The sequence below is a fragment of the Puccinia triticina genome, chromosome 4A (assembly GCF_026914185.1).
Source record: "Puccinia triticina chromosome 4A, complete sequence".
NCBI classification, from domain to species: domain Eukaryota; kingdom Fungi; phylum Basidiomycota; class Pucciniomycetes; order Pucciniales; family Pucciniaceae; genus Puccinia; species Puccinia triticina.
Window position 1 is genome coordinate 2354216 of NC_070561.1, and position 25607 is coordinate 2379822.

Genomic DNA, 25607 nt, shown 5'->3' on the forward strand with positions numbered 1-25607 from the left:
TTGAGGAAAGAGAAAAAAGAAAGGCAGAGAACTAATACCGGGATACTGATTGTCTAGATAATACCGAGCGAATCATTCAGCTCGATATACATTCAATCTTTCCATTTCTTTCTTTTCACTCTCTCTCTTATCAGTAGAGAGCGGCCTAGTTCCTGCTCTTAGGTAACTCTTTCTTACTTCAAAATTACTTTTTATTTCCATTCATTAGGCACTTGTATTTACTATAACAGAGAGTCTGATGAAGAAAAATCTCTTAGTTCTTTGGAGTCTTTCAAATTCCACTGCTTTTCGTCGAGATGATTGATATACTCAACAATTGTCAAGAGAAGATCAAGGGACGTGAGGCAGCTCAACAACAACAAGTCGCCCCCAGTACCTTTGCTTCCAAAGCAACAGTACAGGCCCAAAGAAGCGCGTCTATTGAAAGTCATCCCAATAATGTCTATACGATGGCAGGACGACCAGCAAATTTTAAGGGTCCGGCCCCTCGTCATTGCTTCCGATGCGGCTCAGGCAACCATCTCATCGGCACTTGTCCTGTACCTGCATCACCAAACCAACAAACCGTCCCCGGTCGCAACAACCATTATCCGTCCCCGCAATATACTGCCTACTACCCCATACTTGCACCCCCTATTCCCCCAACCAGCTTCCATCCGCCACCTGCGAAACCCACCACTTCCCCAGCCTCGAACCTCCGTCCAGCAGATATTTATCGACCTGTATATCCGAGAGATACCCGGGCGAGTTTGACCCAGCGCCCGGAAGCTAGAGAGGCTGAAGTCAACATGCCAGCCGACCAACCTTTGGCGCAGATTATGGAGGATGATGGTATCAATGGACAACCGCTGTTCAGTGATCTGAATTTCTCCGCTGTTTCTCCCTCCGCGTACGCTGCCTCCCCTGCCCTATTCGACACCGGTGCTACTCACCATCTTACGGGTGATATAAAATCTCTGACGAATGTACAAACGCTGAAATCCCTCATTCCTCTTCGCGTCGCGACTAATGGCCCCTCACGTTTTATTACAGCGAAGGGAACGCTAACTTTTCCTGGGGCAAATTCAACGCTTACGGTCCTCAATGATGTCCTCTATTGCCCACATGCCGCCCACACACTCATTTCTCTGGCAGCACTTCGGTTGGCCGGCTTCTCTTTTTCATTCGATTTGGACTCGTTTCACATTTCTCACGGTTCCCAATTCTGGACCAGTTCAGTCCTGAATCCATCCAACAGGAAGTGGGAGCTTCCGGCCCCTATACGATCCGACCCAACTTTCCCGGAACCCACTCTTTCTATGTTTGCAAATCTCCCATCTGTATCCCCATCTACTGTCATTACTGTTCCCCCTTCGACCAATCTGCCCTCAAGCCCCATCCCACCGTTGTCTGTCGTTTCCCAATCCATCACAAAACCCCCTGTGAATCCCCTGTGTGACTTGTATACGCCCTCCGCCTACGCTGTCCATAACCCCAAAGCTGTATCTACCCCTGCCGCGAATGATAACCGTAACGCTGTGCCCTTTGAGTTCTCTGTGCCGGTTGCCACCTCCCGGCCCTTTGAGTTGCCAAAATTCACTGCGGACGAAGCCCTCCTACTGCATGTGCATCGGCGTTTCGGACACGCAAGCCTGCGGACTATTTGTCGGATGATGTCCCTTGGTGTGGCATTGGGTTTACCCAAAAGTCTGCCAAAAGGGGATATTCAATGTCCTGCATGCATGATCTCGAAAAGTGTAAATAAAAACACCCTTACCTCTGACCGACGCGAATTCCGCCCTATGGACGCCTGGAACGTAGACCTGGTAGGCCCTTTTGAGATCCCGGCGGTTGGTGGAGGACTTTACGTACTCACCATCAGGGATATTGGATCTGGATACGCTGAAGTGAAAATTCTGACCAAGAAAAGCAAGGCCGCTACGGTCCTAAAAGACACCATACTATGTCTCGAACGCCGAACTGAAAGACCTTTGAAAATCCTGCGATCCGACAATGGAGGAGAATTCAACAGCAAAGTCTTTGGAGATTTCCTATCCGCCAAGGGAATTACTGCCGAGCGGGCTGTTGCCTATCACCATTACCAAAACGGCACGATCGAGCGATTTAACCGTACTTTACAAGATATGGGTAGAACAATTCTTCTCGAAAGCACTCTCCCCAAAGAGTTTTGGGGTTTTGCTTTTGTGTGGGCGTGTTATAGGCTAAACCGCATACCAAATGCCGCTAGCGGTGAAATCACTCCCTACGAACGATTCTTTGGGATTCAACCTAATCTTGATTGCATGTGAACTTTTGGATCTGTAGCATTCATACATGTACAAGCAGAAAAACGCCGCAAACTAGACGATCGAGCTCTACAAGGCTACGCGGTATTTTATTTACCTGATTCAAAGGGGTGGGGATTTTGGGTTCCCGAGTTAGGGTCTTACTGCCACTCGGCCATCGCAACTTTTCCTAATTTTCCAAGCAACATCGATCTATCACCCTCGTTTTCCCTGGCCAACAGTTTTGTTTTGCAATTGGGTAATTTCGATGACAAGCTTCTGGTCCAATCACAAGACATACTGGTCGACATCGCTATAAACCTCGTACCGGAGATTTTGGACGCATCGGTGCCCACAACATACAAGCAAGCAATTAAGGATATAGACGCACCAAAATGGATATCAGCCATTAATGAGGAATTATCTAATCTGGACCGACTTGGAGTTTGGTCATTGAAACCTGTACCGCCAGGGGTCAAGATCTTACGTGCTAAATGGGTATTTGTTAGGAAATTATCAGCGACTGGCGAAGTAATAAGGTTCAAGGCGAGGTACGTCGCAAAAGGTTTTGCGCAAATTGAAGGGGAGCATTTTAACGGCACTTTTGCTCCAACTGCTACTTTCGTTTCGATGTGATTGATACTCTCTGTTGCTGCACTCAAAGGTTGGCCAGTACACACTTTCGACTTCGTCGCCACTTACCTCAACTCGCCTATTGACGAGGAAGTTTGGGTAGCGGCCCCTGACGGGCTGAATGCACCGACGGGACACGCGTGTCTATTACACAAGGCACTATACGGGACCCAACAGGCTGCCCGGTGCTGGTGGCAGCATCTATCTGGTACGCTTCAACGCCTGGGGTACATTGCCTCCCAATTTTAAAAGCAGTATTTATGTCCTCAGCAAGCCTGATGGTCCATCCGTAATCTGGATCCATGTCAATGATGGGATAGTCACGGGGTCCTCGGAACGGATTCTTAGAGATCTTGAATCAGCTCTGTCCAACTGTCTCGAGATAAAATGGTCATCATGCCTATCGGACATTGTCGGCCTCCAAGTAACACGAAAAACAGATAGCTTTTCTTTGTGTCAACCAAAATTAATATCCAAATTGCGGGACGGCATCAGCCACGCAAAGACGCCCTTGCCTACCAGAAATTTGCCCCTCAGCACGGCGGTAGACGCTGGCATAGATCCTGGAAAATACCTTTCCATCATTGGATTTCTAAGTTACTTATCGGCAGGATCACGACCAGACATTACATTTGGGGTAAATTTTCTTTCACGTTTCTCGAAAAGTCCAGGCAACGAGCATTGGAAATGCATCCGGCATTTGATCAACTACGTGGCAGCCACACAGGACCAAGTTCTTTGTCTTCGACCGGATACTAAGAGTCCACGGCTGGCGTGCTTCGCCGATGCAAACTGGGGGGGAGAATTTTCCCGGTCCAACTACGGTATTCTGATCCTATTTCACGGCTGCCCTATTCACTGGATAGCCAGGAGGCTGGCGACGATCGTGTCGTCAACGGCACACGCGGAATACATGGCTTTAGGGCACGGAACGAAGCAAGCCCTGTGGATCAGGCACCTTCTCACAGATATGACCGGTACGGAAACTGTGGTCAATGTATACTGCGATAACCAGGCGGCAGTCAAGATCTGCAGTGATGAGACCTCCAACAAACGGACCTGACATACAGATAGGGAGTTCTACATTACTAACCAGGCGCTCTTCCGAAAACAAATAGCGCTTCAATGGATCAATACTAAACATCAATTTGCAGACATCTTCACCAAGAACCTTCCCCCGGTGACCCACCAATTCCAAAAGACAATAGCTTTGGGAGCGGTCTCGTTGAGTGGGGGGTTGTTGTAGTACGGAGACGTAATATGACATTACGTCCCATACTACAGTAGTTGACGTAAGTCATGGTGTCATGACTTACCATAGACATGGGACTATCCCATGTTACTTGACTCGACTGCTGTTTGTATTTACATAATCCATGTATATAAATACAAACCTTGTTTCTCTCTTTTGTGTATTCTCATTCATTCTCTGTCTTCATTCACTTTCAATACACATGCTCTCACTGTCAGGCTCCAATAACAACCTCTCAATGACCGGTCATCCAGACTCCCAAGGTTATGTCCTCTTTGATGACCGGTTTTGGGCCGACATCTGAGGGTTGAGACCGATGTTGGCGTGAGTAGAAGATTCCTCTTTGACGTCGTTTGACATTGGTGTTTTTGGAGAGGATGATAAGTGTTGATCCTAGTAGAGTACACAATTCGAAACACCCAATTTGCCTATGTTCAACGTGCCTAGCGTTGCTGATTTTAGCTGGAAGCTAACTGGCGCTCATAACCTGATAAGCTGAATGGAGCTGAGAACAGCAGGCACGATGCCGGGCGGTGTTTGAGGTTCGTGGAAGGATAAAGAAAGGAGTCCTTCCACGCCTGCTGCCTCAGGTAGCCTACATACAACATGTAACATGAGTGTGAAATGTACAAGTATGAGTGAAACGTGGGAAAGCAGACATAAGAAACAAAAACCTGAGTATAAACTCAACATGACCAATCATCAAGAGGGTCTGTCCTCTTCAATGACCGGTTGGCCGGTCATCAAGAGGGTGTGTCCTCTTTGATGACCGGTTGAACCGTTCATCGAGAGGATGTGTCCTCTTCGATGACCGGTTGAACTGGTCATCAAGAGCATGTGTCCTCTTCGATGACCGGTTGAACCGGTCATCGATAGGATGTGTGTCCTCTTTGATGACCGGTTGAACCGGTCATCAAGAGGTGAAGTCCTCTGGATGGCCGGTCAGAACGGTCATCAAGAGGTTGTGTCTGGATGGCCGGTCCAACCGGTCATCCAGAGGTTGTGTCCTCAAAGATGATTGGTTGACCAGTCATCAAGGGGTTGTGTCCTTCTCGATGACCAGATGATCGGTCATCAAGAGGTGCAGCTTGATGACTGGGGGGTGAGTACATACATATGTAGTCACTGATATATCACCCGGAAATAGAGGTCCTGACCTCTATTTCCAAAATGGCGGGGGTGATATTTTTTCGGTGATGTGGGGTAATGCATTTTACGATATCATTGGCAGCCCCAAACACCAAATAAACAGGTGTGATACCCCGGGCGCCCCCCGTTATAAATTGCCCAATTTATCACGGGCCTAAATAAATTGTCTTTGACAACTCCCAAAAAAAAAAATTTGGGAAAACGACTCCCAACACCAGTTGTGGTGACGCATATATGGGAGTTTTTTTCCCAAAATATGGGATTTGTTTTTCCAAGTTCCTATCTTTAAGGAAAAACTGTTAATTTTAACAGAAAATATCAAATTTTCAATACATTATACACCAGGAAAAAACAATTAGCACTTGTCAACAAGTGACATAGCAAAGTACCAAGGCCCCTTTGTAATTTTTTATGTCACTTGCAGACAAGTGATCATTGTTTTTTCCTGGTGAATTACAATATGTTTTTGGCTGTGTAGATGAAAAATGGCCTGTATTGGCTGTTATAGAGGGTATTTTATGTTATTTTCTAAGCCCTCAAGGTCATAGTTAACTTTTGTTGGCAAAATTGATAACCATATTTCTGGTATTGTAACTTATTTTTCAATACTTTATGATACTTTCAGTTAACAGGTAACTGTAACGGCCCACCATTGCTCCAAACCAAAAGGAGTGTCTGGATATCCCTTGGTAGTCACCCTCTTTCCAAACAGCCAAGAGGAATTTGGTGAGGTGTTGGCAGATCCTGGAAGCATCCACCAGGTGAGACTTTGACGCACTGTCCAGGAGACTTTGACACACTGTCCAGAGAGTGCCAGAGTCTAATTTTATGTTGTTCTGGGTTGGATGTGAGTCAGATATGGATTAGGAAATGATTGATAAATTCTTCAGAAGTCAATGGGAAGAGTGTCAGAAGTGATGTGGAATTGTCACATGACCTTGTGCAATGTTGTATAGAACCATTTAATTTTCTAAGGATAACTTAATCACAACCTGTAATGAAATGATAGTTAATTATTAAACATTTATGGTGAATTTCTTTTGATCAATTTCTCTATGTGCAAGGGGTTTCACACAACGTGAATGTGCTTTGTGGGGGCTTCAATGGCTTTCTGAGCTGTCACAATGTTGCTCCAGTCTACCATGCTTAGCCAGAGATTTTGCCCTCCAGTAGCAGCCTTGAAATTTAAAATTAGAGGGAAGCAGTCTAGTTTGTCTTCATGCATTTAGCTCCCTCCTCTATTTTCCCATCTGGGGCAGTGGACACTAGGGTTGCAGTTGCACAAGAAAACAGAATCTGAAGTCAAAACAAAGTTAAACCTCAAGGTGAATGTGATAGAAATAGAATAGAAAAGGCAGGCTTTTGGCCAGCTGTGCTGGCTTCAAGGCTGGCACAGTGTCTCATTGTCAAACCAACAGCTCCAACCTGTTCAACTTAGAAGTGAGAGATGGTTGCAAAAGGTGGCTCTATTCCAGCACATCATATACAGATCCCACCCAATTTGCACATCAGCCCTTATGAGCAGTTTTATACATTTTCATCATAACTCGAAAGCAGGACAGATATGTATCTGAAAGATTGAATGGATCCTAGTGAAACCTGACTTTGTGCCGCTAGAATTTGCTAAGCCTAAAAACTACACCGGGGCAATGTGGCAGCTGAGTTTTGGCCAGAGAGTAGAGTAAGGCAGTGCGTCAGCATAAATGCTATGATTGCCAGCCAACAGCGGAGGAGAAGATCAGAAGAACAAGCAGAAAGTCACTAAACCCTAACAATCCTCTTCCTCCCCAGCCAGAATGAGGCTTGAGTTCCTTGGAGATCATAGTTTTTTTACCTTCCTCGAAACGAAAGCAGACTACAGTGATACTTCTGCCTTCATTCTCAGCAACCAGTTTACCGAGAGCCTGTAACCGATCATGGTTCTGAGCATTCAGGTGTCCAAAACGCACTATTTGGTCATGGATTTTCAGGCCGGCTTGTTGAGCAGGTGAATCGGGTGCAACGACGTCGACCTGAGCAAAAGGTATCATAGAGCTCAACGAAGAACCGTTTGTTGAGACGTCTTTTGTCGAAGGAGGTGCAGAGGAATCGCCTTCCTTGGGCAAAAGTAGTGGTAATGTTTGTGCCAGTTGATCGACAATCGCTCGATGATCGTTTTTCAGTTCGCAGATTCTTGCCCTTGCTACTCGAACGGAAGCCAGATCAGGAACATCGTCTCGGGGAAACCCACTTGCGTCGGTCAATGGTGAACTCAGGTCGATCGAATTAGCAGATAGCACGTCGTATTGCTGGCCTAGCTCGGCTTCGATTTGTCGTTTGTGCTGTGGGAAGGTCACAATGTTTGGCTGTTGGTTTTTGGTTGGTTGGTTGATTGATTGATTGAGAAGGAACATAAGATATTTTACCTCAGACAAAGCTGCAACGCGGCCTGCTGGAGTTGACTCGGCCGAGACGGGGGATGCAACGTAAGGAGTCCTGAGTGTTGCCTCATGAATCGAGCGTCCCATCATGGCCGAAGTGTTCAGGAACTGTTATTGTGGAAGCGTTAATGGTGGGATCCTGGGGACCGGAGGTGTGCGCGAATATGAGTTGTCACTTGCGGATCGGGCAGTATCATGGGCGATTGACGAGGCGCTTCCCTTTCAAGGGGTCCCCCTGAGCACTCCTGAAGACCACAAACACAAATCCATACACCCACCAGCTCAAGCAGACAGTCAACAAGACCAGACACTAGGCATGCGTTTCAACCGACGGCTTCACTGATATACACACGAACCCAAACCCTCTCGACAACCAAACGGCCATCGATTCCGTCCTCAACTTACCGGTTTATTCTTCTCGTTAAACTCAAAGAACGAAAGCTTTCAATTGCAATCGAACGACCCTCTCACGATGATTAACCGCCTAATCACCAGGGCTGGCCGGACAGCCTCGTTTCTTCAAGTCCTACTGTACCTCCCACTAGCTCTTGATGTTTGTTAACAAAGAATCGGATATTATTATCTTGGATGTCATGGTTCGTGAGCCCCAATATTCAAACATTAAGGCTGATTTTTTGTGCCATATGACCCATCAGATTGCAGGCAAAGAATGCTTTTTGGCTTTATCCGCTGTGAGCGAGCCCTTGAAAAGGCTAGATTTAACTGTTCAGTTCGTTGACTGACCAATCCTCACATATCTGCACATGAATACGACATGTTATTCTCTCGGGCTTCGTACGATATATTCGCGCTTTTTCGATGTCTGGATCACGAAACGATGGGACAAAAATTACCAAAACAAGTCTTTGGCATTGTACTATTCGGCGCTTTCTACGTTATATCTCATTTTCAGAAACACGCGATTTGCATTTGTGTCTAAAGTAGTTGAGTGCTTGATCTTGTTTTGCAATTTGAACCCTTTCTTATCCCACTCAAAACCCCCGTCGCCGATGGTCCAAATCTCTTCCGAAGGGTTTTCTAACCGATAACCTCAGTTTGGGCTGCTTCAAAATCTAGTCATTCCAACCTTCCTACTATTTTGGCTCAATATTTATTCATCAGATGAAAGTAAGATCGGCAGCCCAATCCTGGGTAGCAACTTGGTAGGACGAATCTTGTCGTTGTGGGAGGTTGTTTTGACCTGGTCAACTCCAGTCTTTGTTTTATTAGAAGGAATGTGAGCTTGAAGTTTTCCCTCATGATTTACCTGTGAAGAGGACGGGAAATACCAGGCATCAACAATGATACTTATTCCCTGAGTTGACTTTCGAACAGCTCGACATTACTCTGCATTCAATCAGTTGGGCAGATATCGCGCTACATAGTTGAAGCGAAAAACGAATCGTATTCATTCGTATTCCTTGTATTGTCAGCAGCGGTCTATGTCGGATCGGCCTACTTCCTATTCGACTCATACACATACGCGGCCCGAGAAAGTCTGTCGGCTACATTGATCGGCGTTAGTGTCACGAGTGTCGTGTTCTTGAGTGGAATCGCCATCAGCAATCGGAAAGGAAATGTAGTCGAGACAAGCTTGATGATGGCTTATCTTAGCTACAACATATATTGTGCGTCTGATCAGAACCCTCATCATCGGCTGGATGTCATCCCTCATGCGGACACTGAATCAAATGTTGTCTTCTCTATTTGCCAATGGATCGTTTCATATCTTTCCGCGGAACGTGTCGGTCGGGTCAAACAAAATAGGGCTATCATCAGAAAAACTGGACCCAGTTTCGTTCTTCAGCTCGTTCAAATCCGAGGCCGTACCGCCGCTTCCCCCGATGATTCTCCGCTCGTCTGTGATTCATTTTCTTTCCAATTTTTCGATATCACACCTCACTTATGAACCAATCTCGTGCCTCAATCGTCCACTAGTGCAACGGCTATCATCGGTTTCGTGTCGACAACTTTCGGAGCAGGGCTCGACTTCTTATTGGCATGTTCATCTGCACTGCCGTTGCCGGTGTTCATCAACCTCTTATATCGCGTCGTAGCGCTATACGGAGCGAGTCGAATTGTCGTTGCCATCAAACGTGCCAATAGCGGCTTTGCTTACACTCGTCGTTTGAGCGATGAAGAACCCATGGTCAGAATCATGACGGTTATAGTCTCTTACTCCCGATTTGTTCTTGTATGTCTTCCATCAACAATCCCCACTCAGAACTACTAACATCTCCTAGGGCCAGTTTCGGGCCACTGAATTACATTTTTTTTTTTTTGGACTGGGTCATAGATCTCTGTCTACACACATCTACTGCTGCTTAATAATGAAGGGCATCAAGTCTTTTGGAGATGGTAAGAACGGTTTCTATTTTTGATTGCCCTGATTTATCTGTCCAGTAAACATCTCCTTTGATTTGGAAATAGGATCAATGTCTTCGTCACATTGGGTTTATGGGGTGTAGAATTGATGATTGGCAAAGAGGAAGGTCAGTATTTCATATGTGTCCCATCTCTGTCTTCCTTTATTGAGCCTTAACATTCGTGTCTGATCCAAAATCCATTTTTCAAAACCATCCTGCTCTTTACAGGGGATAATGATAGTATTGTGACTGGATTGGGTCTTAAATTGGATTAGTTTTCTTCTATCACTCGCTCCCAATTTTTGGCTTTAACAAAAGGCAATGCCCCAGAAAGTCTGCCAACATGTATATTATATCCTCAAAGCCATCCGGATTTCAATTAATCATCCCACTTCTAAGCTGCTGTATAGGTGTTGTAAAACGGACCCGATGTCTGTGAAAAATATCAAGAGGTCTTGGTCTCACTCCTTTGATGCTAATTGGACACTTTCAACTACTTAAACCGCCGCAGTAGGATCCTTCAAGTGACTCCTATTGAGGGGCAGATTTCGATTGTACATACTTCCTTGCATTTAATGACCCAGGTGTGGCTCTGAAGGGTCCGGAAGCACTATGCTTCAACCTAGATTGCAAAGCAGGATAGGGCACTTCACACTAGGCACTTGTTATGTTGACAATGAGATGTGTTAGACTTTATTGCACTTTGTAAGGGTAGTTATATGAATTTTGTAGGTATTGTGTGATGTGTAGTGATAAAGTGTGATGGGTAGGGCTGGACCCCAACCACAGCCCAGTTGGGTCTACCCAACTAACCTGGTTGGGTGGGCACAGGAGGGGATTTTGCCAAGAAATACCCAACCTCTTTGGTTGGGTGAGGTCAAGGGATATCCAACTGTTACCAACTTCTTATTGCATGTATTGATCAACTCAGAAACCCCCAGAAGGGAAAAAAGAAGGAAAGATGAATGGTTGCACATGATTTTTTACAAGCCCACTTGTATTTAATTGTAGGAAATGGAGAAAAAAATATAATCAAAACTTATTACATTCAATTTCATTTTGATGTATATGGTCATAAGAGATGGGGTCTAACATCTCAATTGAGTGGTACCACCCTTTGAGACAGATGAGACTTTCTATTGACTGAGCAGTAAGACTGCTGTACTGAGGAGGTTTACAACTTGTTTCTCACACCACCAGAACTTGAACTCTTCAAAGAAGGAATATTTACCAAGAGCCAGAACTCATCATTTGCTTCAAGAGAAGATGCCTCCATGGACACAATCTTTGACTTTGATTTGATGGAAACTCCTCCTGAGCAGCCCAGCCACGTAATTGACATTGATGCAATTGAAGACAACAAAGCTGATGAATTCAACTGGGATCCACAAGATCTCTTGGTCTCTTAATCTCATTCCATATTATGTTTTCTCCCTTGTGTTGCATGTACCTACTTAGAATAGTGCTATGAAAACAAAAATATCATCTCTTTCTAAAAAAGACACACACTGGAACTGGCGCCCCCCACCAAAGGCGCCATGTTTTGGTGGCAACAACCATATAGGGGAAGTTTCAATTGTTGAGATTCTTAATGTTTGGGCTCAATAAAAAATGTTTTTGATGGTCATTTTTACGCTGAGGAAATATTAAGAGAAATATTAAATTTGGGAAATTCAATTTTTGTGTCCTAAAAATTAAAATACAGGCCCTTAGATTTTCATATTGGTAATCTTATGTAGTTCCTACAAATATGTGCAATGCTCTTTCCTTGGTCTCTCAAATCCCTGGCTTCTTTTTACAGGGAAAAACATGAGGGAAAGACTAAGAAAAGTTTGTGTTTTGATGAAACAAATTAGTTCTAAAAAAAGTGCTTGGTTTTGCCTACATACCTGGGGCCATGAGATCACATACTGCTAAGACAAAAATACACTTGGTGTCAATTTTGATTGGCTTTGAACTACTCATGTTTGGTATAATTGAGTCACCAAGTTATTTCTTTGGCATTATTGATGACTAAAGTTCAGAAAATGGAAATATCACTAACAAATTCCAGACCTCAGGCTCAAACTCCTTAGTGTTTGATTGGCATTTCCAGGCTCTTTTGATTAGGAATTCTGTGGTAAAATTGTACTTGTAAAATACTAAATGCCCATTGTCAATTTCACTTGTGATTTTGTTTTGTGTTTTCAGTTGAACTATCTCCATCATGCTGTGGAAAGGGGGAATAATGTCAGCCCAATCACTGGGTTGAAATATTCCAACCTGTGTATCAGGATTTCATAACTCCTCTCACATGTTATCTGGGTTACAGTAAGACCATTAATTCTTTTTTGAGGAAGCACCATTTTTCCCATCTCTATCACAAGGGTCCTAATTAAAAAAAAACACAGTTGAAGTCAATCAATCTTCTAAGCTCACCAGGAAAATAAAATAGTCAGTTGATGACAAGTGACATTACACCAGCTCCAGCCAGCTACCCACCATCTATCCAATATCTACCCCAATCTCCCAACAATCTCCTCAACTTCCAAAATTTAACAAGGAGGTCCTGTTCAATTTTTGATGAGTCCAACTGATTCTCAGTTCTGTTCAGCTGATACTCAGCTTTGGTACCCAGCTCATACTCAGCTTTTCTGCCCAGCTCATACTCAGCTTTTTCACACAGCTCACTCTCAGAATTGGAATAAAGCCTTTTGACCAGTCCTTGCCCAGGTGATGCTCAGTTTTGTACTAGTCCTGGCGTAGCTGATGCTCAGCTTTGTACCAGTCCTTTCTCAGCCTTCTCATAGTCCTGTCACAGCTGATGCTCATCTTTGGCCCAGTCCTGGGCCAGCTGGCCAGCTGATGCTCAGCTTGCTGAGTATCAGCTGAGCCAGGCCAGGGAAAAAGATGGGAATCAGCTTGGACAGGATCAGAGCTGAAAATCAGCTAGGATAAGGCCAAAGATGAGCATCAGCTGAGCCAGCCCACATCCAAGGCTGAGCATCAGCTGTGCCAGGGCCAAAGATGATCATCAGGTGGCCATTTCCAAAGCTGAGCATCAGCTGGGCCAGGGGAAAAACTGAGTATCATCTGAGCCAGGGTAAAAGCTGAGCATCAGCTGAGCCAGGGTAAAAGCTGAGCATCAGCTGGGCCAGGGCCAAAGCTGAGCATCATCTGGTTTTTTCACATTGAGTGCTTTGATCCTGACACCTATCATGTGAGCCCCAGATGTGCTGGTGGAGAGGAGCAGCATTGGAGCTGAAAACAAAGCTGTGTCATGTCACTTGCCATCAAGTGACTACTTTTTTTTTCCTGGTGAAGGCTTGTAGAAGTATCAGCCTTATCCAAGTTTATTAAAATCACAGAAGCCTGGACTTCAAGATCTAAGTTTTTGCCTATGCTTATTTGCAAAGTGGCCCTAAAAATTTTAATAATCCCCAAATACCCCGTAGGGCACCTCAGATTGACCCTCCAGCTTGTGCCAAAGCCACAAGCAAAAGTGGGCCGGTCAAGCTGAATTTCAAGGGGGGCCTAATCAAATGATTAGCGCGCTCCAGGGAGGGGGTAGGACAAAACCGGATCCCCTGCCGTTCCACATTATCAATCGTTTGTCCTTTAAGTAGACACTTCCTCACTCAAATCAACCCACCGACGACTTGCGCCACATGCACCCGTGTACACTTACCTCAACCCCACCATCACTATTTCGACCACCCCCTTGGACCCGTTTCTCATGAAACCCCAGGCGCATGCACCAATCCTCAATTTTTTTCTTGCCTTTCGCGCACCACCACTGATCAGTAGCACCCAATCAGCCCACGACTACCGTTGTGACAAACACCATCCTTGATTGGTGCAGCCGTCCGGCCTCATCTGTCCTGCTCGCCAAACAAATCGCCCCCGTCCCCAAGGCACCCGCGCCCTTGATCACCATTTGCTCAATCAACATCTCTGTTTATCAAGCCCTTCCTCGAAGCCCTCTACCCGCTTGGACCCGTCTTCCTTCAAACTCCAGACAATTTCTCCCAAATCATCAATTTTTTTCGCCCTTTGAGCACAACCACCGTGCAGTAAACCCCAACTCGCCCACCCCCACTTTCCGCATAACAAAGACTTGCCCCCAACGCAGCCCGTAAGGCTTCATGTCTCCTGCTCCCCTCAAATCGGCGCCACGCCCAAGGCACCCGCGGCATTGACAACCATTTGCTGAATCAACAGTTCATTTCCGAACCCTTCGTCAAATCACTCGGCAACACTCACTAGGCACCAACAACTGTCTCCTCCTAACCCGGTCTCGTCTCAAATACAGCCGAAAGCCAGTTTAGCCCGCACAGCTTCATTCCCGCTGGTCTCATCTCAACTAAACCCCGCCTCCGCGGCATCCGTCGCTGTGACTCCCATTGCTGAATGCCCCGATGTGGCGTTCAAACCTTTTGTCAAATCTTCCGCGCACAATTCACTCGGCATCAACTGCAGCCTGCTCAACCCCCTAACGACACACTCGCCGCAGATGTTCATTCCTCATATTGACCCGCTTATTTAAGACGCCTTTCCCCTCCTGTTGGCTCCACTCGACCACATCTCAACTCAATTTACCCTACAACAGACCCAGTTAAGTTCCATTTCGCCATCCCCAACAACGTCCCCTACTCCCACCAATCAAGTTCAGTTTCACTCCGCTATCTCGAAAAACCTCAAGATGTTGCTCAACCGCACCCCCAACCACCCCGCTAACATGACAGGCTTATTCGAGCCGCTCGGCGAGGTTAGTTGTGTCGCCCACTCAGTTGTTGACGAGAGGGCGCAGAGCTGATAGAGCCAAGCCGGCCTTGTGGGGGATGTTCAGAAGAGCCTCCCATTCAAGTAGTCCTGTTGCTATGCACAACCTATAATCAGGTTTCGTGGCTGCTGGGAGGGCGGTGCGATGGCTTGAATTAATTGGCCCATAACAATGTCTTCGCGGGGCAGAGGAGAGGATGGTCTGGGCGGCGGTGCCTTTTTGGTCGGGCCTGGACACCGACATTCTTGTTGGGAATGCGAAGGGGAACGTGAGACTCATATGCATCACGAGGAAAATTAACTCGCTGGGGGCGGCTGGGGAAGTAATGTGGAGACTCAGGTGAAACACCTGTATACTTGCGGCATGTGGTGGTTGGCGCTTGGTGAGTGATCGGATTCCGGTTAGCTGTCGTGCCTGGGCTGATGCAGGTGTTTCACGCGAAGTTAACTGCAAGCTGACAAGTTTCGCATCCATGCTGAGTTTCTATGGCCGATCTGCTGTTGCGTTCGGTGGTTGAACGAATGGTCAGGCTCTCCATTCATGGGAGTTTGGGAGGGCTGAGGCCGCTTATTCTCCTTGCCGTGAACTCTCGAGTCGCCAAGGTGTTGATTTGTGGGCGAGTAGCTCAGGTTGGGTTACGCTTTCAATCTCTTTCTTCCCTTGGTGGGCGTGCGGGGGGTATTGTGAAAGAGAAAGAGGAAACAACCTTGATGATATTGCATGGGCGAAAACTATGGTATATATGTACATGACTGGCAGAAACTACTACAAGGTTCCCTAACCTTCTATGCAAGGTTTGTACAGCTAAAGTCTTCAACACTCCTCAACAGGGGGGGAAGACATTGCTGGAGGTGAAGCCAAGCGGGGGGTTGGGGCCGCGGGGACTTCGGGGCGCGTTTGGTTGCAGCGGCGAAGCCGCTTTGTTCTCTAGTTCCACAGTCAAAATTTAATAATTTGGATTTAACTGCTATTTTGTGTTATTCCAAAGAGGATTTTAAACCAACATCATCAAAAAAGGAAGCAAATCAATGCTGATATTGATGATAATACTATGTGGTATCACAGAGCTTAAGGAATTGGTACCTCAAGACTGGTTTGCTGTCCTCCGGGATATTTGAGTAAATATTGATTCAAATTCAACTTGGACCACAGAATTGGGGAAAGTGTCCTGGGCCAACAAGCATCCCTGGCATTGTTTTCCTGTGAATTTGTCAAGATTAGTGGGTGAGCCAAAGTTTGGGTGGGGTCAGGGATTGGTTTGATTTCTTTTGTTGCTCTTATATGAATTTTGCACAGCCTTGAGGAAACACTGAAACAAGTACAATACATGGAGTGTAGCTGGTAAACATTTTTCATTGAAGATGGAGACCTACATGTCCTATTTTTTTGTTTTCAGCCATCCTATACATAATCAGGGCTAAAAACAAAAAATAGGACTTGTAGGTCTGTATCTTCAATGAAAAATGTTTACCAGATACACTCCATGTATTGTACTTGTTTCAGCGTTGCTTGAGGTTTGAGAATCCGGCGGGAGTAGAGAATGTCAAAATAGACCCGGGTATAATTTACACCGCCGGTACCCGCGTGTTTTTTTTTCCAAAAACAGGCACCTGGCACCGCATCCGGCACCGCGTGGCGGGTTAACAGCGGTCTTTTAGGCGGGTACCAGCGGTACCCGCCAGCTTTTTTTCATCAAAAAGGTCACCAAGAGGTGTCCTTGATGACCGGAATGGATGTGTCATCAAGAGGTCCTCCCCTCAATGACCGCAACAGTTCGGTCATTGAGGGGAGGACCTCTCAATGACCAGAAAAGCAATGACCGACCTGTTCTGGTCATCAAACAGGTTGGTCATGGTCATTGAGGGTGCTCCCCCAACGACCAGCACGCACTTGTCATCAAGGGGAGTGACAACTCCCCTCAATAATTGCACCAGGGACCGTCCTCAATGACCGGTCTATTGTCAGTCATTGAGGGCAGCTCAGAGCGGGCCAAGGGGCGGGGGTCCGGGGGTTACCCAATTAACCCGGCGGGGGAAAGCGGTACTTGGGGGCGGTACCCGGGTACACCATGGACACAAAAATCCAAAGGTTGTTCAAAGGTGCTTTGAATGAACTTCAAAGGAAAATCAATTCAGTTGGGACGTCGCCAATTGGGTCAAAATCAAAAATCTCACATATTGTCCAAATAATACTTGAGTTTTTTTCAAATGCTTGTTTAAAAAGATGGATTAATGCCCATTTCAAAGTTTCTTTGAACTGAAATCTTAAAAGTGTGTCGGTGGTGTACTGCACTGCTTTTTCCAAAAAAACGGGCACCCAGCACCACATCTGGCACCGCCTGGCGGGTGCGGGCGGTACCCGCCCGCGGGTGCCGGGTACCGGTTGACATTCTCTATGCGGGAGAGAAACTCCATCAGTTCATGTTTGATGATGTTGGATGAAGGATATGCAGAGACTAAGGCTCATTGAGCCTGGAAAAGTTAAACATTTAGGACCTAACTTAACCACAATGTACATAAGTCCCTCAAAATTTTGAGGGACTTAAGCACAAGGACTTGGTTCAGATTGATGATACCAGCCTCAGGTTCTGTCTGGAGTAGACCAGTGATCCTCCCAATCAGTGTCCGCTTTGTTAGAATTCAGCCCCATGCCCAGAAGAGGGCCTATTTCTGTTGTTGTTCTTTTCCTTTCCAGAGGGTTCCAGAGGGTTCCATAGCTAACTAGGCCCCCTCTCTAGGCCCCTTGCCACAGTTGTATTTCTTCTGTGCCCTCATGAAATACAGACTCACTCAGTTCCGGGCCCATATCAGACAGACCTGCTCCTTTGGAGACTTCTGATCCTTTGTTCTGAGTCCCTGAGCATCTTGTGCTCTTGAATTCTTCAGCCCTTTTCTCACCTCATCCTTGACTTCAAGTCTCTTTTCTTTCTTGCTTTGCTTCTGTAAACACCTAGGAAAGCATGTACTTTGCAAAGCTCTGCCGGCGCCTTCCCGGCCTCCTTACTTCAAATGCTTTTGCTGAGAACTGTAGGTGCTTCCAGGAGCCTGGAAAACCCAAGCTGAGATTCCTCAGCAACCACGGTCCATAATCTCAAGGCTAAACTCCCAAAACACGGCATGCTACTTCTAAATATTATGTTGCAGACATGATATGATACAGGTCAATTGTTGGTGTACTGTGACAGAAAGAGTATTTGTGTGAATATTTCACCTGTGAGGTATATCTATATTTTCTTTTGCTTATTGCTTGGAATTTGTGAAGAAGTTCAAGCAGTAATGTTATGCACTTATGCTGCTGTTCAGAAGTTTGAGAAATGGTTTTGCCACACAGCCTTAGGATTGTGACGTCATTGATCCAGATGTGGCTGGATGGTGATAATATATCCTGATGCTGTGGTTGAGAAGCCAATCCATCCCACCCATCCCACCTCTGCCTGGCTGTTCATCAAAATCCCATCCCAGTTCCCTTGTAGTTTGAGGAAGTCTTAATTTTTTATTGCAAACACTTAAAAAGATTGAGCAACAACATCCCTCAACAATTGTGATGCCACCTTGACCAAGCCATAACCAGATCCCATCCAATGGTTTTTGTACCTACGCTCCCGCCACCTAAGACACTGTGGTCCAAATCAGCAGTGCTGCCATCTGGACGCTGGGTCTGGTGTTAATCTGCAACATGGTTCCAGAGGCCTAGATTGGAGTTTTCATGCTGTAAGAGCTTTTAAAATGTGCAGGAGTTTTACTCAATTATGATCAGACTCTTCCTGGACAAACAAAATATCTCCTCAGGACTGGCTGGTTGATTGGCACTGTTATTGACCCATTTGATGGCGGCTTGTGCTACGACTCCTTTGGCTATGGAAAATGTAGATGATGGCAATGAACCCATTAGCTGTAGCTGGGCAAGTGACCATGGTACCCTGCGATCCCAACCTTTTGATCCAAGCTGATTGATGGAATGGCATCCCTGAAGTCTGGGCTTGGTGGCCTCAATAGGCTCAATGATGGGCACCCTGTACACCTCTTCCAACAACACCATCCAACAATGTGGCTTCTGGGTCGTCTGCACCACCTCCTTGGTTGTAGTTCCTCATCTTAATCAATTTGAATTATCCAATGTGTTTTTTTACAAGTCTTTTTATTTTCACGTGTGGTTTTGTATCAGATGCACTCAAAGAATACTCAGTCTGTTTATTGTTGTTTTAATACGCTGAGATGCTCAACTGTAGACCGGGTATCCAGGTGGGGCATCCCATGGTCCACAGATATGGATGTGAGAAGTTGCCCAAGACTTTTGTTGGAAGATGCATTGTCAGATAATGTGGTGTCCTATTCTCAATTTCACCCAGCTCCACATCCTGACGTAAAAATAATGCATCTGACTTCTAGCCCGCTCACAATTAACAGCTGTTTAGTTGCTATCAACAAAAACTTACTACACTGTTACACCACATGATAAGCCATCTTTGCAAATCATATTTACATGGCCTTGCTTTTAGTCGCATGTGTTTGAGTACTGAAAAACAATTGATTAGATTAAATGATCAATGAAAACAACAATGAGTTTTAAGCCAAGAAGAGAAGGCAACCGGTGTCGCAAAGTTGAGTTAGACGAGCCGTTGACAGAATGAATTGAAGTTGATAAGAAGTCAACCTAAGAAAAATCAGAATATCAATTAGAAACAATCACTTGAGGAGCAAATCCAAACAAAACCCAGGACTAACTTGTTTATTTATCGCCCAAATGACTACACCTCATGATTTCCAGGCCGGAGAAAAATCAGAGAATCAGATGGGGACGGTTTGAGTCAAGTCCAAAGGTTGTAGCCCAGCTTGTCCCAATCCATCATCTCAAAATATTCCTGTGTTTCCATCCATTTCTTGGCTGGCTAATCCAAATAACTGGAGAGATCCAACTTCTGATGGATCTTTGTTGTAATTCTCTTGATTCTTGATTTTGGGGTTTTTGGGCGTAGCGGCTAGAGTCAACAATGAGCGACCGCGTCCATATGAGGCCAGTAGTACGTGAGACGGGGAATATTTGTTGCTGAGAGGGCACCTTCGAGACGTAGGAGGCTGAGATGGATCGTTTAGGAATTTGGTTGGCGGGATGGAATGAATTCCGGGAGATGTGGGCATGGGATCGGGAGGATGGAAGATGAGGCCGTCAAGTCAAGTGACACTTCGATTGGTTTGAGTGGCATAGGATGAGACGGCCACGGAATGACGCGCCCTTCCTGGATCTCGCTGAGTCAACTCGTTCTGTTCAAAGTGCTGGTTGGAAGCTGACGTGCTATCTTCTTCGACTGGCGCTTTGAATCCAAAAAGTTTGACCGATGGTTATCGAGAATGAGATTGAAGGATTCGCCAGAGGAAGGCGGATTTGTCAGCAAGAGTTGAGGTGGTTGATCTGAGGCAGGGGGACCAAGGCTGGCGGTGATTTCAGAACAAGAGGCAGAAATATGGAGGTACTGGCCCGCCGTTTTGGCCAAGAAAGAAACGACAAGCAGAAAAAAACTGCAATCATCAACCCCATGATTTTGCACAGCAAGCTTGAAATCGAGTCCAAGCTTTTTACAAAAGACAATAGTGCCGAGGAAGCTGGCCATACAGGGATTTATTCTCCACATTAACATGAAACAGTCTCAAGTCAGACCCAAGCGCGATACCAAAATGTACAGCATATCTTGCATACCTTTTCCGGGATGGTGAGAGCGCAAGTTTGTTTCATCTTTTCAACTTCGCAGCAAAAGGTCATCTTTGGGCCTTACTAAGTGGGTACACTCCAGCTTGCCAAGTATATTGGCAAGCCAGAGAGCAAAGTGTGCACGCTCAGGAGGAATCCTCCCAAGCAATGGGGCATGCCCTTCGAACCCGAGAAGGTGTTGAGTTGTCTGTTAGTCTGCTACCATGATGTATCACCACAGTATGGAGGGCTGTTGGATCGACCCATGACCACTACCAACCAACCACCCAGCTTGCAGCCACAAGCGTCTGTAGCCTAGTTGGTAAAGGCAGCACTCTAGTATGTGTCTCAGCATAGCTGAGGTCGTGAGTTCAACTCTCACCAGACACATCTTCATTTTACAGTCTCTACAGAAGGTTGTCGACGTAGCACCGACCGTAGTATCTATGTCGCGATGCTTGTGCTCGGCATATGTATCTGACACGAGTGTCAGATTTTGTTTTTTGTTTTCGTTTTGGGTGGCACAACCAATGTCGGGCCAGGTCCACCGTAGTACGTACCCCTCTCAAATTTCTGCTGCTTTCTTATCTCAGCTCTTGTTGTTTTAGCCTATTGAGACTGGCAGTGATTCGGGACTTCTTCGCATCGATTCGGGACTTCTTTGCATCTTATACCTTTAACTCGAATAGCCCCAGATGCTCTCAACATGCATGCTTTGATGGCCGGCGGTATCCAGTGCTCTTCAAGATATCCTTGTTCCATTGCAACCGTGTTCCGCCTTCCTTAGCTTCTCCACAGCATCTTTACCAAAACAATTCATAATCAATTTATTTCCTCGCCGCCTTTGGGCGAACTAGTCACTTCTTCTTCCTCACCGCGACTTGAATCTTGAATATCTCTCTCCACAAGACAAGTTCTCAAAATGTCTCAACTATCACTTAACACCGCTCCCGGACTCACTTGCGTCACGTCGAACTCATCCTTCACCAATGTCTACTACGCCATTCACAATCTGCTGAAAGCTAAATATGATGTAGGGCTCGGTGCAATGAACTTCTCACTTGACTGTATAGATATCTTGGATTCCCAATCGTAGCTCACTGAAGGTGGTGTTTTTGCTCCCGATCATAATCAACTATCCACAGCCTAGCACTTATTCGTGGTCCAGGGTCACCTTACTCACTATGCTCGTGGCTCATCTCATGTCAGTCACGCAAATCAACATCTTTTAACTTGTAGGGTAAGGGAGACATAAATTAGAGATTGAAAAATCATTTGTGTCTTTCATAGAATGCTTGTCATGGCGTTGAGCGTTATTCTGGTTAGATTGTGCAGCCAGAAGTTCATGCTGGGGTATATAACCAGACGTAAGTAATCTAAATAGTAGGAATTCCACTCCCCAATCAGATTTATAAATCTTCTGATCATTTTAATTCCATTCGAAACCCCCAGACGGAGTCCTGAGGCCAAACGCCACCGGTTGTGTGACGGTATGCTACATATTGTATGACATTTGTACGTTAGATTTGTCCAGTTCCTCTGATGATTTTTCAAGCAGATTACCATACAAGAGGTTGATTGGGAACTAAACTGAATTCCTTCCGATGTTAGTTGCTGTGGTTGGACTTGGGATGCAACTAGCAATAGATTATGGGATCAGTAATCCAGAAGCTAAAGTTCACATGCCGGGAATTAAATACGTGATCATTTGGATTGGTGTATGGTAAGATAGAAGACCAATAGTTGACCAATTGGTCAGACCAAATATACTCATTTCAAGCCCTCTCCCCTCAAATAGGTGTTTTTGCTGGAGCACTGCTTGCCAGTACATTTGCGCACGATGGGATCCTCCTTGGCAATCCAATTCGTCAGACAGAAAGTTGAACATTGTTCCCTACTCAGTAATTGTGATGCTAAACATAATTTTCATTGGAGTAGCCATTTTCAGTGTTGCAAGTAAGCTAAACATTTATTTCTCTTCAAGAGAATAGTTGGTGCGCATACATACTTACCTCAAAATTAACCTTGGTTTGAGCACCACTATTCATTGTCACAGTGTTTTCACTTTCCAACTCCCAGTATATCTATCTTCAACGAGCCGTTGACTCCATCGAACTGGCTCTCGCCCATGTAAATATGACGTCAGCCAATCCCAAAACAGCTTTTCAGGTTGCTTCAAACCTCCCTGGAAATCCATTGAGCAAGCTTCATCACTTGATTGTAGGTCTGCATATCCTGGGCCCTCACCTATGTGGTTTTACTAACATGAGTAAATCTGGCAACATCAATTTTCGCACTGGCTTAAAATCAGAATCACAACCTGTTTAGCTCTCAACAGCTGCTTGCTCATGGTGAGTTCCCTGAGGGCCGCGGCGAGCTATTGTATCCTTTCAGCTACTGGCTTACGCATGTGTGCTTTGCTTCTTACAGGCATATACACCTTTCATTTTTTCTACGTATTGTCAGCTGAAACAATATAAAAAGCTGGCACCCAAAGATTGGGCAGAAAGCAAAAAAGGACCGCAAAAGCATCTCCACCCGCAGAAGAAGGGGGCAAGAATTGACTGCAAAAAGGAAATGAGAAGTCTTCTTCTCACTGCAGGAGTAATCTATTCTGTATTACTCATCGAATGGCCCCTTCTTGTATGGGAGGTATGTGGATATTGCTTTTACTGGAGCTCACAAAGTTTTTCTGTAAGCTGATGAACACAATAATTGTAGTTTATGCACATCTCTGCTGGGAAGTGCCGCTCTGGAGATGCACTGGCAATTCGAGAAATGGTCAGTCAATTATATTCTGGTTAAAGACTACATTCAAGCGTAAATCTTACTATGAGTTACCAATGATTCATAGGCATCCAATGTCATCATTTCAATTATCGGGAACGTGTAAGTACGCAAGGATTTAGATCTATGATGTGAATACGTAGTACTAATCAGCTTTTAACAGTATCATAGCGGTTATTCTAGCTCAAACAATCAGAATCGTTCAACCTTGACCATTTCATTTTTTTTGCTGCATGAGACGGAAGAAAATTCTGATCTTAGGTCCCAACAAGCCTGAAAACGGCCGGAAAGAAGCCAAGAAATCCAAGTTAAGTAGGTTCATAGGCAACAATCCTCCTGTTTGGGAATTAACTGTCAGTGTGGTGCAAGTAAGCCACTCTCAGGCATCCAAACCCCTTGAACAACCCAACTTTGATCTGCTACGGAATTGGGCTCAAAGGAAGACTGTACAGGACGACATCATTCAACATCATCTGGATCTGGATTCAGCCTTGGATCCACAATTTGAGGAACAAAAAGACCTTGAGATGGACTGCTTGAGACCAAAGTCGGAGTACAAACATCTCAAGCGCTAATAAATTTGAAATCTTTATCTCCCATTTTCAACCTTGAGTTTCAAAGACTACAGCCACTGGTTCAATAGCAGTTCTGTTTGATTTCATCCCATGTAAAACTAGAATTTTTTTTAAGAATCTTGTATTTACCCTGATATTGCATTTCCACTCAAAACAAGTCATCTTATGCATGCTTACTTTTCATCTACAAGGGGTTAAATTGGGTTCAAATCTAAATGTAAAAGAAATGTAACATTTGAAACTTTGAAAAATTGCTCATTGTGCACTTACAAACTTGCGGCCTAAACTACCCACACAACAAAGAACTAGGGAAATCGCGGCTGCGCTGCAGAACAGAGTTACCTTTATTGGGCAACACAGACATGGGACTATCTACAAATTCAACTGGAAATGAACAAAGTGTGACAATTGTCAAGCAACAAACAGGTTACAACAACATAGCTATAAACAGGTTCAAGGTGTGTTTGTATACTTTATAACTATGCTATTTATTCAGATGTGACAAAATGAGCGCCTTGTTTACAACATTTGGTAACCTTGGTTTCTTGTTTGGGTACATAGGAAACACCCATGCCTTTAAAAATAGTGGCCCTGGAGATGGCCACATACAGTTGTCCATGGGCAAAGACAGGCAGGGGCAGGAAAACGCCGACATGATCTAGTGATTGGCCTTGACATCTATTTATGGTCATGGCAAAGGCACTGACTACGGGGAATTGAAACCTAGAAAATGAACAGGCAAATTCCATATCTGGTTTGTAATTGAGGGTGATACAAGTTAACGCTACCACTTTGCCAGTTGCGGTACCAGTCAAGATCTTCACGTGCAATACCATCCGCTTGACATCAAGTAACAACATTTTTGTTCCATTTGCTAAACCATCTTGGAGACACAGGTTGCAAAGTAATAATAAAGGTTGTCCAATTTTCAATTCCAGCCAATGCTCAGGGAAATGGGAGTTGAAAAATTGACTCCCAAGAATTAATAAATCGACTCCCAAAAGTCCTTTACATTGCCCGGACCGCCTCTGGATGACTGTCCCTGGTCCGCGGGACCAAATTCTGACCCGCGCAGACACTATTAAATGTGGCATGGGCACTATCAACTGTGGCGGAGGCACTATTATCTGTCACGGAGGCAATTAGTAGCAGATATGGCCAAAAGCCCCAGCTGCCTCAGAATTATTTTATGCTGGTGTGTTACTGCCTTGCAGCTAACCATTTGGGTACAGAGTATTTTATTTCATGATATGAAACTTTGGTGCACTTTGGGGCACTGTGGCAAAGGCTTTGGCAGATTTCCTTAGTAGGAAATCCATCAAATTAGACCCACAGTAGTACACCCCTTTCCTGGGGTTTCCTACTGCCAAACATTTCACCATGTGACTTTCAGAGGCTTTCATGCCCACTTTAAAAGTTTGGGGGGCTTTGGGGCACTTTAGCTAAGGCTTTGGCGGATTTCCTTAGTAGGAAATCTGCCAAATTAGACCCATAGTAGCACACCCCTTTCTTGGGGTATGCCAATTCCGTGAAGCCCATCAGTTTCTATTCAGATCCTCTGTAAAATTTTGGGGGGCTTTAGGTGCCCCAGTGTGGAGGTATAAATTATTCTTTATTTTCCAGCATTTTTTGTGAAATTTTATTTTCCATCATTTTTTGTGAAATTAAAATTCCAACTCCCATTCTGGAGAGTAGAATTAATTTTCCAACTCCC

The 25607-nt window shown here is 45.2% G+C and overlaps 4 protein-coding genes across 4 annotated transcripts; 2 read left to right on the plus strand and 2 right to left on the minus strand.

Moving 5' to 3' along the window:
• Positions 1-6934: 6934 nt before the first annotated feature.
• Positions 6935-7808, minus strand: PtA15_4A286 (uncharacterized protein; the record flags this gene model as incomplete). The annotated part of the gene is made up of 3 exons (XM_053168154.1): positions 6935-6956; positions 7066-7619; positions 7704-7808. 3 exons carry the CDS (start codon positions 7806-7808, stop codon positions 6935-6937), a joined length of 681 nt encoding a protein of 226 aa, XP_053019392.1.
• A 382-nt stretch (positions 7809-8190) lies between these two features.
• PtA15_4A287 (uncharacterized protein) lies at positions 8191-10359 on the plus strand (the record flags this gene model as incomplete). Its single annotated transcript, XM_053168155.1, has 10 exons — positions 8191-8271; positions 8375-8410; positions 8582-8662; positions 8774-8955; positions 9054-9346; positions 9486-9576; positions 9657-9912; positions 10015-10076; positions 10149-10210; positions 10313-10359. 10 exons carry the CDS (start codon positions 8191-8193, stop codon positions 10357-10359), a joined length of 1191 nt encoding a protein of 396 aa, XP_053019393.1.
• Positions 10360-14941: 4582 nt separating this feature from the next.
• PtA15_4A288 (uncharacterized protein) lies at positions 14942-15320 on the minus strand (the record flags this gene model as incomplete). The annotated part of the gene is made up of 2 exons (XM_053168156.1): positions 14942-15075; positions 15203-15320. The coding sequence occupies 2 exons, from the start codon at positions 15318-15320 to the stop codon at positions 14942-14944; spliced, it is 252 nt and encodes an 83-aa protein (XP_053019394.1).
• A 6133-nt stretch (positions 15321-21453) lies between these two features.
• PtA15_4A289 (uncharacterized protein) lies at positions 21454-23893 on the plus strand (the record flags this gene model as incomplete). The annotated part of the gene is made up of 12 exons (XM_053168157.1): positions 21454-21564; positions 21677-21735; positions 21822-21898; positions 21984-22046; positions 22143-22254; positions 22330-22487; positions 22588-22751; positions 22843-22882; positions 22962-22992; positions 23253-23312; positions 23386-23420; positions 23580-23893. 12 exons carry the CDS (start codon positions 21454-21456, stop codon positions 23891-23893), a joined length of 1224 nt encoding a protein of 407 aa, XP_053019395.1.
• Positions 23894-25607: the final 1714 nt, after the last annotated feature.